At 44.0% G+C, this 17,893-nt stretch overlaps 1 protein-coding gene across 1 annotated transcript in view; it reads right to left on the bottom strand.

The window, feature by feature from the left end:
• LOC138652169 (uncharacterized) overlaps positions 1–17,893 on the bottom strand; it is a 104,260-nt gene that overhangs the window by 33,472 nt on the left and 52,895 nt on the right. Inside the window, exons 12-13 of the mRNA XM_069742937.1 lie at positions 11,640–11,809; positions 8,878–9,240 (exon numbers count right to left, since the gene is read on the bottom strand). Of these exons, the coding sequence (XP_069599038.1) occupies positions 8,878–9,240; positions 11,640–11,809 (533 nt within the window). The remainder of the gene's footprint in view (positions 1–8,877; positions 9,241–11,639; positions 11,810–17,893) is intronic.

Here is a 17,893-nt window from a genome sequence, read left to right as displayed (position 1 = left end):
GCGAAGCTTTCAAAGCCCTGATGGACTACGCTGTACCACGCTACGAGCTACCCAGTCGACACTTTTTTTTCCAGAAAAGACATCCCAGCCCTCCACCAGCATGTTAAAGAGCGCATCGTCCATGCACTCAGGCAATCTGTGAGCACAAAGGTGCACCTGACAACAGATGCATGGACCAGTAGGCATGGCCAGGGACGTTACGTGTCCATCACGGCACACTGGGTGAATGTTGTGGATGCAGGGTCCACAGGGGACAGCAAGTTTGGTACAGTTCTGCCTAGCCCACGGTCTAGGAAACAGTTGGCTGTAGCCGTTCGCACCCCCTCCTCCTCCTCTTCGTCCTCCTGCAGAAGCGAGAGCTCGTCCACAGACCGCAGTCGCACAGCCACTCCATCCGCAGCTGCCACTGTTGCACACCAGGTCTCCCATTATGGGGCAGCTACTGGCAAACGTCAGCAGGCTGTATTGGCTATGAAGTGTTTGGGCGACAACAGACACACCGCGGAAGTTCTGTCCGAGTTCTTGCAGAAAGAAACGCAGTCGTGGCTGGGCACTGTAGATCTTGAGGCAGGCAAGGTAGTGAGTGATAACGGAAGGAATTTCATGGCTGCCATCTCCCTTTCCCAACTGAAACACATTCCTTGCCTGGCTCACACCTTAAACCTGGTGGTGCAGTGCTTCCTGAAAAGTTATCCGGGGTTATCCGACCTGCTCCTCAAAGTGCGTGGACTTTGCTCACATATCCGCCGTTCGCCCGTACACTCCAGCCGTATGCAGACCTATCAGCGTTCTTTGAACCTTCCCCAGCATCGCCTAATCATAGACGTTGCAACAAGGTGGAACTCAACACTGCACATGCTTCAGAGACTGTGTGAACAGAGGCGGGCTGTTATGTTTTTGTGGGAGGATACACATACACGGGCAGGCAGTAGGATGGCAGACATGGAGTTGTCAGGTGTGCAGTGGTCGAAGATTCAAGACATGTGTCAAGTCCTTCAGTGTTTTGAGGAATGCACACGGCTGGTTAGTGCAGACAACACCATAATAAGCATGAGCATCCCCCTAATGCGTCTGCTGATGCAAAGTTTGACGCACATAAAGGATCAGGCGTCTGCAGCTGAGGAAGAGGAAAGCCTTGATGACAGTCAGCCATTGTCTGGCCAGGGCAGTGTACAGGACGAGTTAGCGGGCGAAGAGGAGGAGGAGGACGAGGAGGATGATGGGGATGATTATATTTTTAATGAGGAAGCTTTTCCGGGGCCACTGGAAATTGGTGGCGCGGCAAGGCCGGGTTCTGGTTTTTGGAGGGACACAAGTGACGTGGATTTGCCTGAAACTGCCCCTCAACCAAGCACAACCGCAGATTTGAGAACTGGAACTTTGGCCCACATGGCGGATTATGCCTTACGTATCCTCAAAAGGGACACACGCATAACTAAAATGATGAACGATGACGATTACTGGTTGGCCGGCCTCCTTGATCCTCGCTATAAAGGCAAAGTGCAAAATATAATGCCACATGAGAACTTGGAACTAATATTAGCAACCAAACAATCAACTCTTGTTGACCGTTTGCTTCTGGCATTCCCTGCACACAGCGCCCGTGATCGTTCTCACACGAGCTGCAGGGGCCAGCAGACCAGAGGAGTTAGAGGGGCAGAAATCAGAAGTGGCGTTGGCCAGAGGGGTTTTCTGACCAGGTTGTGGAGTGATTTTGCTATGACCGCAGACAGGACAGGTACTGCAGCATCAATTCAAAGTGACAGGAGACAACATTTGTCCAGTATGGTTACAAACTATTTTTCATCCCTTATCGATGTTCTCCCTCAACCGTCATTCTCATTTGATTACTGGGCATCAAAATTAGACACCTGGCCAGAATTGGCAGAATATGCATTGCAGGAGCTTGCTTGCCCGGCAGCTAGTGTCCTATCAGAAAGAGTATTCAGTGCTGCAGGTTCAATACTAACAGAAAAAAGGACTCGTCTGGCTACCCAAAATGTAGATGATCTAACCTTCATTAAAATGAACCACAACTGGATTTCGAAATCTTTTGCCCCACCTTGCCCGGCTGACACCTAGCTTTCCTATGAAAAGGTCTTGCCTGTGGACTATTCTGAATGCCTTTTCCAATCTCGTAATTTTCTGCACCTGATTGTCCAGCATACGACATGTTTACACCTCACTAAATGGCCAAACTCCCCACACGGTTCCGTGGTATCGACACTTGGCGACAGCACCCGTGAGAGTGCTGTTTGTCTGAAGAGGTGGGTGTGCCCGCTTTTGGTCGACGGCACTGCCACTGGGTCCCTCCTAGTACAATAAAGTGTCTCTGGCGGTGGTGGTGCGCACCCAACGTCAGACACACCGTTGTAATATGAGGGGCCCTGGGCCTGTACCGCCGGCCACAAGACAGTTCCCCCCCCCCCAGCTCAAACAGTGCTCTACCACTTGCAAAATTATCTCACAGCTCCACCAATGTTTAGTCTATGCGCTGACATCCTTCAATGCCTGCCACTGACAATACCATTGTATTGACATTTTTGTTATGTTAGGCCTTCGAAGCCTGTCTGCGGTCACTCCTTCCACTATGCCTCCACTGACCACACCACTGCTGCCCGTGTTCCCCTGGAACCAATTTAAAATTGCCTACAGCCATGTGTTATTATTTTAGGCCTTCGATGCCTGTCTGCGGTCACTCCTTCCACTAGGCCTCCACTGACCACACCACTGCTTCCCGTGTACCCCTGGAACCAATTTAAAATTGCCTACAGCCATGTGTTATTATTTTAGGCCTTCGATGCCTGTCTGCGGTCACTCCTTCCACTAGGCCTCCACTGACCACACCACTGCTGCCCGTGTACCCCTGGAACCAATTTAAAATTGCCTACAGCCATGTGTTATTATTTTAGGCCTTCGATGCCGGTCTGCGGTCACTCCTTACAATATGCCTCCACTGACCACACCACTGCTGCCCGTGTACCCCTGGAACCAATTTAAAATTGCCTACAGCCAGCCCAATTTTTTTATTTTAGGCCTTCGATGCCTGTCTGCGGTCACTCCTTCCACTAGGCCTCCACTGACCACACCACTGCTGCCCGTGTACCCCTGGAACCAATTTAAAATTGCCTACAGCCATGTGTTATTATTTTAGGCCTTCGATGCCTGTCTGCGGTTACTCCTTCCACTAGGCCTCCACTGACCACACCACTGCTGCCCGTGTACCCCTGGAACCAATCTAAAATTGCCTACAGCCATGTGTTATTATTTTAGGCCTTCGATGCCTGTCTGCGGTCACTCCTTCCACTAGGCCTCCACTGACCACACCACTGCTTCCCGTGTACCCCTGGAACCAATTTAAAATTGCCTACAGCCATGTGTTATTATTTTAGGCCTTCGATGCCTGTCTGCGGTCACTCCTTCCACTAGGCCTCCACTGACCACACCACTGCTGCCCGTGTACCCCTGGAACCAATCTAAAATTGCCAACAGCAATGTGTTATTAAAAAGCACAAAATATGAACGGCACTAGGTGTTATCGCAGCAGGCGGTGTAGCCGCAGCCTGAGGATTCCACTGCAAGACTCTATAGCACGTATATAGTCTGCAATGTTCGGGTGGTGCTCAGCATAAAAAGCAGTGAACAAATATCCAAGGAGAAATAATGATGAATAAAGGACTTTGATTCGCAATCTACCTGGGTGAGTGCCGCATTTTCCTTTTTCTCCTTGAGCAATGTGTTATTATGTTAGGGCTTCGATGCCTGTTTGCGGTCACTCCTTCCAATAGTTCTCCACTGACCAGACAAATGCTGGCCGTGTACCCCTGGAACCCAGCTGAAAGTGCATGTAGCCTCCTTTTTTTCTTTGTTTTATATTTAGAAAGCCCAGATGAACTACGCTGTGCAACGGTTCAAGCTACCCAGTCGACATTTCTTTTGCGAGAAAAGCCATCCCTGCCCTCCACCGGCATGAAAAAGTCTGCATTGTCATAGCACTCAGGCAATCAAACAGTAGAAAGGTGCACCTGACAAGAGACGCATGGACCAGTAGGCATGTCCACAAAAAGTTACGTGTCCATTACGGCGCACTGGGTTAATGTGTTGGATGCATGGTCCACAGGGGACAGCCTACAAAGTCTGTCTGCAGTCCCTAATTCCAATTTTCCTCCGCTGACCACACCACTGCTGCCCGTGTACCCCTGGAACCAATTTTACAGTGTCTACAGCCTAATTTTGTTATGTTAGGCCTACTACGCCTGTCTGCGGTCCCTCCTTCCAATACTCGTCCACTGACCACAACACTGCTGCCCGTGGACCCCTGGAACCTATTTTTAATTGCATAGAGCATCCTTTTTTTAATAGTAGGCGTACAAAGTCTGTCTGCGGTCCACTATTGAAATTGTCCTCCACTGCCCAGAGCACTGCTGCTTGTGTACCCCTGTAACTTTTTTAAGCTGCAGTGAGCCACATTTTTGGGTTAAGTCCTACTACCTGTGTCTGTTTGCGCCACTCAATTCAGCTGTGTTCCTTTGAAAAAAGCTGAGCGTCAATAGTCTTGTTTTCAGCCTCTTGGAATTTTAAAACTGCATTGGGGGTACAACTTTGGTAGGGCCTACTAACGGTGTCTGCCTCCCCAAGGTGTGCCCCAGGTTTCCTCGCCATTGCTTCGATCTTAATGCTCTCGTTTAGTAGTTGTTGGAAACTACACTGCATTAGGCCTACAAATTGGGTATGGGGTGTAGAGAGATGGTGTGTTCCACTCCAAGGTGTTCTCCAGGTTGCCTTTCCTGAGCTTCGATTTTCAGGCTCTCGTTTAGTAGTTCTTGGAAACTACACTGCATTAGGCCTACAAATTGGGTATGGGGTGTAGAGAGATGGTGTGTTCCACTCCAAGGTGTTCTCCAGGTTGCCTTTCCTGAGCTTCGATCTTCCGGCTCTCGTTTAGTACTTCTTGGAAACTACACTGCATTAGGCCTACAAATTGGGTATGGGGTGTAGAGAGATGGTGTGTTCCACTCCAAGGTGTTCCCCAGGTTGCCTTTCCTGAGCTTCGATCTTCCGGCTCTCGTTTAGTAGTTGTTGGAAACTACACTGCATTAGGCCTACAAATTGGGTATGGGGTGTAGAGAGATGGTGTGTTCCACTCCAAGGTGTTCTCCAGGTTGCCTTTCCTGAGCTTCGATTTTCAGGCTCTCGTTTAGTAGTTCTTGGAAACTACACTGCATTAGGCCTACAAATTGGGTATGGGGTGTAGAGAGATGGTGTGTTCCACTCCAAGGTGTTCTCCAGGTTGCCTTTCCTGAGCTTTGATCTTCCGGCTCTCGTTTAGTAGTTGTTGGAAACTACACTGCATTAGGCCTACAAATTGGGTATGGGGTGTAGAGAGATGGTGTGTTCCACTCCAAGGTGTTCTCCAGGTTGCCTTTCCTGAGCTTCGATCTTCCGGCTCTCATTTAGTAGTTCTTGGAAACTACACTGCATTAGGCCTACACATTTGGTATGGGGTGTAGAGACGGTGTGTTCCACTCCAAGGTGTTCTCCAGGTTGCCTTTCCTGAGCTTCGATCTTCCGGCTCTCGTTTAGTACTTCTTGGAAACTACACTGCATTAGGCCTACAAATTGGGTATGGGGTGTAGAGAGATGGTGTGTTCCACTCCAAGGTGTTCTCCAGGTTGCCTTTCCTGAGCTTCGATCTTCCGGCTCTCGTTTAGTAGTTGTTGGAAACTACACTGCATTAGGCCTACAAATTGGGTATGGGGTGTAGAGAGATGGTGTGTTCCACTCCAAGGTGTTCTCCAGGTTGCCTTTCCTGAGCTTCGATCTTCCGGCTCTCATTTAGTAGTTCTTGGAAACTACACTGCATTAGGCCTACACATTGGGTATGGGGTGTAGAGAGATGGTGTGTTCCACTCCAAGGTGTTCTCCAGGTTGCCTTTCCTGAGCTTCGATCTTCCAGCTCTCGTTTAGTAGTTGTTGGAAACTACACTGCATTAGGCCTACAAATTGGGTATGGGGTGTAGAGAGATGGTGTGTTCCACTCCAAGGTGTTCTCCAGGTTGCCTTTCCTGAGCTTCGATCTTCCGGCTCTCGTTTAGTAGTTGTTGGAAACTACGCTGCATTAGGCCTACAAATTGGGTATGGGGTGTAGAGAGATGGTGTGTTCCACTCCAAGGTGTTCTCCAGGTTGCCTTTCCTGAGCTTCGATCTTCCGGCTCTCGTTTAGTAGTTGTTGGAAACTACGCTGCATTAGGCCTACAAATTGGGTATGGGGTGTAGAGAGATGGTGTGTTACACTCCAAGGTGTTCTCCAGGTTGCCTTTCCTGAACTTCTATCTTCAGGCTCTCATTAAATTGTGGTTAAACGGAACAACTGCATTTGGCGTACTAGTTGGTTTGGGGCCTACTATCGGTGTCTGCCACTCCTTGCTGTTCTCCTGGTTTCCTGTCCTGAAATTCCATTTTCAGGCTCTCGTTAAGTAGTTGTTAATGTTAGACTGCATTTGGCCTACTAGTTGGGTTGGGGCCTACTATCGGTGTCTGCCACTCCTTGCTGTTCTCCTCCACTGAACAAAGCTGTGCCGCCTGTTTACTACGGTTGCAAATTTTGAACTGCATTTCGACTACTTACTGATTTGGGCCTACTCTCTGTGTCAGCCTCTCATTCCAGTTGTCCTCCACTGCAATGCCCCCTGGTTAGTCCTGTGTTACCAATTTTGAACTGCATTTAGCCCACTTTATTCTTTGGGCCTATATCTGTGTTTCCTCCTCATCCTGCCCATTGCCCAGCCAGTGATAGATGAGTCTGCTGGTACATTGACCCATAACGCAAAATTCCCCGTGCACGCTACACAGCAAGATTGTGACCCTGCTGAAAGTCAGGTTCCTCTTCCCGCATACCATACCACCTTACACGGGGACAAAGAGGAAGGTGCAGATGAAAGTGCAGGTTCCTTCATCAGGTGGGGGGAGGAATACTAGTTGGCGACGTCACTGGCACAGGACCTCTCACAGTACGCAAAAGTGTTGCTGCCGGTGGGAGGCGCCCCCGCCATGCAAACACACCGCTGTACTTTGAGGGGCCCTGTGCCAGTGCCAATGCCAGCGAGTGGGCCCCCCCTGCTTGCTCAGGATCACAGCACTTGCAAAGTTGAAATACTTACCTCTCCGTGCTCCACTGCCGTGACATGGTCCAGATTTATTGGGCCCACTAATTACTTGAACCAGCCCTACCCCCCACAACTTTAGCCAAATGACCCCCAATTTCAAATGCCTTCCAATTATTATAAGGTAAATTACGATTGACAAGCTTCTTTAACAAGAATGGATGTTTTTGCCATTAAAATGGGCAGTGTAGGTGTTTTCCTGGCCTCCACTCACTGCCGACTATGCTCCCCCATTGACTTGCATTGGGTTTCGTGTTTCGGGCGATACCCGACTTTTCGCGATAATCGGCCGATTCCACTCGACTCGACTTCTAAGATAGTCGGGTTTCGCGAAACACGGCTCGACTCTAAAAAGGTCAAGGTCGCTCAACCCTACTTAGGAGTATAAGAAACAGTGCAATTTATTTTATTAAAGAAAAATATCTCTTTTTCCATGTAATTGCTACACCTTCTTTGCCTCCATATCCCAAATTCATCATTCACTATTAAATTCATCTCCAATCTGTCTTGACAGATGAGCTTGACTTTTACCCTGCTGTTGTCTTCGGTCAAAAATGACCGACCTTGAACTTCAATATTCTTTAAAATATTCAAGATGCGGCTCTGAAACCCGTGGCCGACCGACCCATCCTCATTTAAGTCAATCAACTACAAGTTTCAGAACCGCATCTTGAACACCCCAAAAAATACCAAAGTTCAAAATCGGTCTCCCCAGACCGAAGACAACAGCAGGGTTAAAGGGAATCTGTCAGCGGGATTTTACACCCAAAACTATTTACATGAGCATAAAGCTCTTTCAATAACATGACTTTTAAATGTCCAGTCCGTTCCTCTATTACTGAGAAGCAAGTATTTTAATTAATATGTTAATGGATATGATAGATGTGTCACTCCAGCTCTATTCCCTACCCAGCCTTGCCTCCTTCTGCTTCACTGACAGTGATTTTGCATTGTGGATGTAAGTCAAGCAGGAGGAGGCAGCGCTGGGTGGGGAATAGAGCTGGAGAGACACAGGCTTCAGATCTTTAAAGAGCGAAATATATTTTTTAATATATTAAAAAAAATGGAAATGTGCCTGGTCCGGAATGGGATAAAATGGCCTGAACCTGTACTGGTTAAGTAACTGAGGACATTTTGAAATGGAGGAGCTATACATGCAGCTGTAGTTTTTGTTTCACAAATGATATTCCAGTTACAAGGACTTTGTACGAACTCTTCTTGATGAGCCAACTACCGAAAGTGGGCAAAAGATATATGAGAAAACAGGAGAGAAGTGTTTGCAGGTAGGGACCTGGAATAAGGATTTGGGTCCACTGCTGTGCGGGGTCGACCTCGTTAGCACGAGGAACTTTCTTTAGTCGGGGTTTAGCGCAGGAACAGATCTCGTCCTCGCTCTCTAATATTGGAGAACATACAAGGAATAACAAAGTGTCTCCTTGGACGTACCCCAATCACAGTAGTGCTCCATTGGACAAGATTTTTGCAGTGTCTCGGATTATGTGCAGTCGGTTTTAGCTGAAAACAATATTTTCTGTTTTTCAATTTTCATCAGTTACATTGATACAAGTTTATACCAGTAGAGGATTTTTATTAAAAAATTGAAAATAATGTTTTTTATTTCTACGTGTTTAGAGAATGTGCGACATGGATTGAAAACTAAAGAACTAGTGAAGAGGACATCAATTATGGCCACTTATGTTATCGTTACACTCACCTGTTACGGCCACATAAGGTTGGATGTTTGTATAGGTGAACTTTGTCTGAGGAGCCTCCAATCTGAATACATGCACACCCTCATCTGTACTCAGGGGTTCTTCTATGTAAAATGAACAGTCTCCTCTGGTCACATCCCCAATTAGGAGGAAACGTCTATTTGTGTAATATTTAGAATCTACTTGGGAAGCCACAACCTGACCCATTTCTCCAATTAATCTGTACCAGAATCCATTGGTATTTCTACTTAGTCTTATATTTGTGGGCACAGTAAATGTGCAGAGAACATGGGCACATAGACCTCTCTGTACTCGCACTTGTGGGTCTGTTCGTATTTCATAGCCAGGTGTTTGACAGTTTATATCTGTATGGGAAAAAAAACATAGACATGGTGTTAAATAAAATATTTCCTTATTAGAATATGAGAAGTTAAATTTACGACTTTGGTAGTTTTGGTCAACAGGAATGTCGTGAGGAGGGTCCAAAAGTGCCTTCTCCCTCATATCACATATAGGGATCCAGGAGCTGATTCATATACATTTAATTACAACTGGACAAAAGTTTGCTGGGTTTTTTGTGGATAATGGTTATGAGTAGTGTTGGGCATTCCGATACCGCAAGTATCGGGTATCGGCCGATATTTGCGGTATCGGAATTCCGATACCGAGTTCCGATATTTTTGCGATATCGGGAATCGGGATCGGGATGAATATTCATGTGTAAAATAAAGAATAAAAATAAAAAATATGGATATACTCACCCTCGGATGCGCCCTGGTTGTAACCGCTGCAACCGGCAGCCTCCGTTCCTAAGAATGAGCGAGTGAAGGACCTGCTTGTGATTGGACGCGTGAGCGGTCACGTGAGCGGTCACGCGACCAATCACAAGCCGCGACGTCATCAAAGGTCCTTCACCCTGCATTCTTAGGAACGGAGGCTGCCGTTTACTCCGCTAAGGTCCAGGGTCCGCCGGAGGGGTGAGTATATCCATATTTTTTATTTTTATTCTTTATTTTTTACATGAATATGGATCCCAGGGCCTGAAGGAGAGTTTCCTCTCCTTCAGACCCTGGGAACCATTCCAGGATACCTTCCAATATTTGTGTCCCATTGACTTGTATTGGTATTGGGTATCGGTATCGGCGATATCCGATATTTTTCGGATATCAGCCGATACAATCCGATACCGATACTTTCAAATATCGGAAGGTATCGCTGAACACTAGTTATGAGACTAACTATCTCAGATCTTTGAAGAGAACAACGATGAACTTTGTGGCCTACACCAGTCGTACATACATGGGACTGACTCAATTCAACTTCACTAGAAGAAGAGAGAAATTTCTCAGCAAGGCTTGCAAGTGATAGCACCACCATAGGTCACCAGTCTAACGTAGGTGGTTATTTTAGATGACGGTGATCTAACGCTTTGGCACTATCATGTATGATGCCTTTACAAGGTCAAGTACAGGTTCAGCCACTATACATTGTAGTGAAACAGCACCACACATCTCATCATCTGGACTCTTGTGAAAATTTTTAGACTTGGACAAGCTCTATAACAGCATCTCCCACAACCGGCAATTTATATTATCTTGCAGTGTCAATCATATTTTTTTTCCACACACTTATGAAGCAACCCTTAGCTTGCTCACATTTCCTCCCATACCCAGATGTAGTTTATTATCATCTTTATAAAATCTAGAAGTCAACTAAGTGATTAATGAAATATAACTGTGCGATCACGGTACTGGTTCCCAGAAAATAAAAATTACATTATGGGTCTATAGCAGTGACATTCACAAGGGAACTTTACGCATCATTTTTTGACTGTTGAAATAATTTTCCGGTGAGACACACACTAGGCCCAAATGTTGTCAAATAATACAATATAATGAGGCCACAATTATATATTTTTTATTTTCTGTGTCTAAATATTACTCTCAAATATTTTTTTTGCATGATAAGGAGTTTTGTTGATTCCTACTCACAACGCCCACATCATGTGTCCTGGTGGTCGCACATGCTCAGTAGCACTCGAGCAGTAGAATGATTCATAGTAATGGACAGGCCAACCAGTGCACTAAAAATGGCTTTTAGCTGACGCTGGATAAATTAGGTGGGAGTTCAATACCAGGTTCCTTAAAGAGACGTCTCATCACACTTAAATCTGATGATATTAAAGCTCATACTTACTGTTGCATAGCTGAGATATAATCAAAATTAACAGCAAACTGTCCACGAAAATCCAATTTCTTGTAAACAACATATTCTGTGCCCTCTATCTTCATTCTATAGGGCCTGTGGCAAAATAAATAGCCCATGTAAGAAAAACGAAAAAAAAAACCACAAGAATTTATCAAGATTGACATTTCATATTTCGGTCTTGTACTCAAAGCTCGTGGAAATAAGATGCAGCAAATTTCTTAAAAGATGCAAGTTTCAGGCCAGATCTAACTGGCTCTATCGGAGATTCCATCTGAAGTGATCTACCATGATTTTGTACCTGCCTGACAGAGACGGACAGAATCAAAACAGAAGCCAGGCAAGCACAAAAGGAACTCCGTCTACCTTAATATGGTAAATGGCTCCACCGGGGATTCTGTCCAAATCTATAGATGAAAGCCTCAAGGAAGCAACAAATTCTTGGTGCAAAATTTAATGTCCACAAAGTCTTAATAAACTTTGCACATCTTCTTGGCTGAACATGTGGCAGAACATGAAATCTATCCTGCCGTGATCACCGATTATGGTTATCTCTTACATGACAAATGTTTGAAGATAGTAACTGTCGGGTAAATTCTGGGGGAAACTAAGAATGGAAGACCAGAAGGTGGCATAGCTATGTTAGTGAGCATGTTCACTGATGTGGTGGCACACTGGCTGAGTGTCCAGACGGTCTGCGGCATAGGAGTAAGGGCAGCATTGAAATAGCTGGCATAGGCAAAGAAGATGTATGGAAAAACATCCTAAGGAGAGAAAGAAATTGCAAGGGAAACACTGAAACAGGAGGGTATTCTCCGGAGAACGAACACCAGGGAGGTTGGAAGCCATTGATGTCCCCAACATCGAAACAGCAAGAGACAAGATGGCAAGGGACATCATTGGAAGAGAAAGGGTTGGGAGGGCACCTGGCGTACCGACGGCACAACTAACATTCAGGTAAGACGATATAGATCACATTTTTTTAACAATATTCACCAAATTTATCCCAAATTGCTTATACAGGATGATTAAGTTGTCAGATCTTCAGACTATCTAGTGTCTGTTTAAACTGCCTAATGGTTGTCTTAATTTTTCGCACAAATTTGGTGCACTATTTTAGCACATTTTTTGGAGCACGGTATTACGTCAAACAAGTTTCCCTCAAATACAATCCCTTTCTACTTGAAACCACCGCTCTTGTCAGATGGACATCATATAGTGCCCGAAAAACTAAATAAATGAGATGTCAAGCATGTAAAACAATTTTTTTTGGCAAGCTAAGAATCCAAACTAAATTACTTAAACAGTACTGCATCTATCAGGAGGTCATTGTGGAGTTTTCTTGTGAAGATTGTGAATGCAAGTATGAGCATTTGCTGAATAAGAAGTTGTAATGTTCTGAATTAATGGAATCAAACAGCTCCTTGAGAGACAATACAGGGAAAACTAATACAATCATTGACTTATCATATCTCAGTAGCTACATTTTCACTTTGCTGTCTTCAAGTCTCCCCTTCATTAAATAGAGAGTGACTAAATACGATATGTACAACCACCTCTCTTCCAGGAATGAGGGATGAGAGACGCCCAATCTCGGCACCAGTTGGGTCAAACATTCTTAAAAACTTTTCAACATTCTCAATGTACTTATGATATCCTTTAAATCCAGGCAAACTCCAACTTTGCTACCTTAGCCCTTTTTCTTATTATCTTAGATCCTTTCCTTGAACTTTGTAGATTTTTCTCCAACACCAAGAACCCGGCACATGCCCCACCAAACCCCCATTAGCGATATGTCCAAATATATGTCTTAAATGTCTATACTTTGAACTCGTTAATTCTTAGCAACTCATTAGATCCTGTCTAATCAACAGTACTTCGATATCCTATGTTCTTGGGAAATTTCTTCTTACCTTGACTTATCCCATGTGGTACATCATCCTAAAATGTCCAACTTTTAATGCCAAACCTTCATTGTTGTCTTTTTTTTGGAACTTGTTCACATCCAGCTCATGCCTCAGCTTTACTGAATCTATTCAGGGACCTGATGGTTCATGTACCGAAAAATGAGAAGTAAATTGCATGAATTTACGAAACTTCCTCTGTCCTTGGTTATTCTCCGAATGCTTGTGACCACAAGGAATTACGCAAATCATATACAGTAAAGCCTTATACTGTAGCTATTTGTTCACAGTCTATAGAGACAGCATCGCTCTACTGTCCATGCCAGCACTATTTAAAGGAATTTGTACGAGAAAGCTTATTTGGCTTTTTCTGGATTTCTCATACACTTGGAGGAAGTGGGACTCATGAATTTTCCATCAAAACTCCAATCACTGTGTCCCCTCCTTAGTAGTGGGAGGGGAACCAAGGATCAAATGACCACTAATCTAACATTAGAATTAGTTGTCAGCATTGCATTCTGTACTACTTATCAATTAACAACTGACCAGGCACCAATAAACTGAAATAATATCATTAGCTAAGAAAGCAGAGTAAAAGTAAGAGAGAGGGAAATAAACATAGAACAAACATAGAGTCAGTGCAGCGGCGCAGAATCAAGACAATTTAATTACAATGTTTACAGTATTAACAGACATTGACATCAGCATCATTACAAACAGACAGGAACAATTGTTATAAATACAGACAAAACAAATGAAAAATCATCACAATTCATAATAAAGCACAAAATAAACCAAATTTTAACAGCACAATCCTATAAAGGTCAAGCTCCCATTCATATAAAATAAGTTTTATTAATCTTATCCATCAACAATACAATCATAGACATTAGGTAAGATTATTATTATTATTTATTGTTATAGCGCCATTTATTCCATGGCGCTTTACATGTGAGGAGGGGTATACATAATAAAAACAGGTACAATAATCTTAAACAATACAAGTCATAACTGGTACAGGAGGAGAGAGGACCCTGCCTGTGAGGGCTCACAATCTACAAGGGATGGGTGAGAATACAGTAGGTGAGGGTAGAGCTGGTCGTGCAGCGGTTTGGTCGATCGGTGGTTACTGCAGGTTGTAGGCTTGTCGGAAGAGGTGGGTCTTCAGGTTATTTTTGAAGGTTTCGATGGTAGGCGAGAGTCTGATATGTTGTGGTAGAGAGTTCCAGAGTAGGGGGGATACGCGAGAGAAATCTTGTATGCGATTGTAGGAAGAGGAGATAAGAGGGGAGTAGAGAAGGAGATCTCGTGAGGATCGGAGGTTGCGTGCAGGAAAGTACCGGGAGACGAGGTCACAGATGTATGGAGGAGACCGGTTGTGGATGGCTTTGTACATCATGGTTAGGGTTTTGTACTGGAATCTCTGGGCAATGGGGAGCCAGTGAAGGGATTGACAGAGGGGAGAGGCCGGGGAATAGCGGGGGGACAGGTGGATTTGTTGGGCAGCAGAGTTTAGAATAGATTGGAGGGGTGCGAGAGTGTTAGAGAGGAGGCCACAGAGCAGGAGGTTACAGTAGTCAAGGCGGGAGATGATGAGGGCATGAACTAGGGTTTTTGCTGATTCCTGGTTGAGGAATGAACGGATTTGTGAAATATTTTTGAGTTGAAGTCGGCAGGAAGTGGAAAGGGCTTGGATATGTGGTTTGAAGGAGAGATCAGCGTCAAGGATTAATATCAATAACTAAGATCAATAACGTATAACAAATTATAACAGATTAAAAAATTCCCCATGTACAATATTTAAAGCATTGTTTACATATATCTAGCGTCTGTCAGAAGAAAAACAGTAGACAGCACTGCCAATTGTCTGGATTAGGGAACCAGACACACCGGATTGCGGCTGAAGCTTGCCTCTGGATCTTGGGTGCTTTGCCGAAAAAACATTGCAATGCAATCCATAAAACGAAGAGAAAAAAATAAGCAGCACTCACCGATCATCTAAAACAGGTTTGCAAGAGCAACAGAATAGCCGGTCTCAGGAGCGCAGAAGGAGAACACAGACACTAGTTAGGGTAAAACCACAACGTGGTTCAACGGCTAGGAGCGGCTTGTAGCCACCATGTCATAATCATTTGATCAATATTGATACTGACTTATTAAGAAATAGATCTTAGTTGAAATCGAAACACAATATGTCTGTTTTGGAAAGGAGGGTTTTTAGAAATACCCTGGTTTAGGGAAAAAGGGGAAAAAAAGAGAAAAAGGTTGGAGGTTGTAACATCATTTTATAGTGCTTATTGTATTGTTTGTTCTTTTTGTTTTTTTGTTTTTTTGCTACCTGATGAAGGCTGCACTGTAAAAATAGCAGCCGAAACGCGTTGTACTGTTTTTTAAAAATATTTTACAAATATATTTTATTTTTTTATTTTGAGAAAATAAATGAATTTTTTAACATTTTTCACTTGAAGTGGATGCATTAAAAAAATCCGTAGGTGCTTAGCGCCACATTTACTTGGAGTTTTTTTTCCCTTGGAAAGGAGGGTCCTTGATGACCTCAACAAGAATGAGAAAATAACGATCAAGTCGGCAGATAAGGGTGGGGCAGTGATCATTAGGGATACATGTAAATATAGAGCGGAGATCTTACGTCAATTGGATGATGAAGCAGTCTACGGGAAATTATCTTGGGACCCTACTGCCCATTTTCAGTCGTCTCAATTGGTCTCCTTGTACAATGGACTCATTGACCAAAAGCTATCTGAATTTTGTGGATGTAAATATGGATTCTCCTGTGGTACCAGTACTATATATCTTTCCAAAGACACAAGTGGTTCTCACTAAATTAGAATATCATCAAAAAGTTAATTTATTTTAGGTCTTCAATACAAAAGGTGAAACTCAAATATTATATAGAGTCATTACAAACAGGGTGATCTATTTCAAGTATTTATTTCTGTTAATGTTGATGATTATGGCCTATAGCCAATGAAACCCAAAAGTCATTATCTCAGTAAATTAGAATACTTTATAACACCAGCTGGAAAAATTAATTCAAAATAAGAAATGTTGTCCTACTGAAATATATGTTCAGGAAATGCACTCAATACTTGGTTGCGGCTCCTTTTGCATCAATTGCTGCATCAGTGCAGCGTGGCATGGAGGTGATCAGGCTGTGGCGCTGATGAGGGGTTATGGAAGCCCAGGTTTATTTAATAGCAGCCTTCAGCTCCTCTGCATTGTTGGGTCTAGTGTCTCTCATCTTGCTCTTGACAATACCCCAGAATCTATGGGGTTAAGGTCAGGTGTTTGCTGCCAATCAAGCCCAGTGATACTGTTGTTTTTACACCAGGTATTGGTACTTTTAGCAGTGTGGACAGGGGCCAAGTTCTGCTGGAGAATGACATGTCCCTCTCCAAAAAGCTTGATGGCAGAGGGAAGCATGAAGTGCTCTAAAATTTCCTGGTAGACGGCTGCACTGACTTTGGTCTTGAGAATACACAGTGGACTTACACCAGCAGATGACATGGCTCCCCAAACCATCACTGATTGTGGACACTTCACACTAGACCTCCAGCAGCTTGGATTGTGGCCTCTCCACTCTTCCTCCAGACTCTGGGACCTTGATTTCCAAATGAAATTCAAAATATACTATCATCTGAAAACAACACCTTGGATCACTGACAACAGTCCAGTTCTTGTTCTCCTTGGCCCAGGTAAGACTCTTCTATTGGTCATGAGCGGCTGACACAAGGAATGTGACACTTGTAGCCCATGTCCTGGATACGTCTGTGTGTGGTGGCTCTTGAAGCAATGACTCCAGCAGCAGTCCACTCTTTGTGAATCTACCCAAATTTTTGAATGGCCTTTTCTTAACAATCCTTTCAAGGCTGCGGTTATTCCAGTTGCTTGTGCACCTTTTTCTACCACACTTTTTCCTTCCACTCCACCTTCCATTAATATGATCGGATACAGCACTCTGTGAGCAGCCGGCTTCTTTAGCAATGACCTTTTCGGGCTTACCCTCCTTGTGGAGTGCGTCAGTGACTGCCTTCTGGACATCTGTCAAATCAGAAGTCTTCCCCATGATTGTTGAGCCTGCTGAAACAGACTAAGCAAACTTTTTAAATGCTTAGGAAGCCTTTGTAGGTTGAAATAGATCACTTTGTTTGTGATGACTCTATATAATATATGGGTTTCACTTTTTGTATTGAACTGAAATAAATTATCTTTTTGATGATATTCTAATTTAGTGAGAAGCACTTGTACGTAAAAACTTTGAGAACCACACAGGATGCCCCATAGTCTCTGAGAGGGGATATTTATTTAGCATAACGGATATCTTCTCTTATAAAATTTTGCATGACTTTGCTACAAATGCTTGTTCATATATTAGAGACACCAGTGACTTTCTAAATAAAATAAAAAATATAAAACTAACCGATTCCACAATTCTAGCGTCATTTGATGTGGTCTCTTTCTGTGCATCAATTGAGCATGAAAAGGGACTCCAGACTGTTGGATGGGTCAACAGGTTTGAACATGGCATCCGAATGTGCATTTCTTATTCAGGCACTGCTCGAGCTCATGCTGAGGATGAATTATTTCCTCTTTGGAGATGATTTCTTCTTGGTTAAATGGGGTCCAATGTAGCATCCACTTTTGCCAACATCTACACTACGGTATTTGAGAGTAAGTATGTGTACAATGGTGCCATGCTCGTGCTTGGTGGAGATATATTTCAAAACCTGACCGGCACATCCAAACATAGACTCAGTGTGAACAGGTGCTGAACCCAGAGTCACCAACTCGTATATAGTTAAATAAATAAGGCAGCACACTGCAGCGCTGAAACATGCAAATATGAAACCCGAAAATTAAACTGCATTACTGCACTAGAAATATGAAAAAT

The sequence above is a fragment of the Ranitomeya imitator genome, chromosome 10 (assembly GCF_032444005.1).
Source record: "Ranitomeya imitator isolate aRanImi1 chromosome 10, aRanImi1.pri, whole genome shotgun sequence".
Taxonomy (NCBI): domain Eukaryota; kingdom Metazoa; phylum Chordata; class Amphibia; order Anura; family Dendrobatidae; genus Ranitomeya; species Ranitomeya imitator.
Note: the sequence above shows the minus strand (reverse complement) of the source record. Positions and strands in the feature narration are given on the sequence as shown.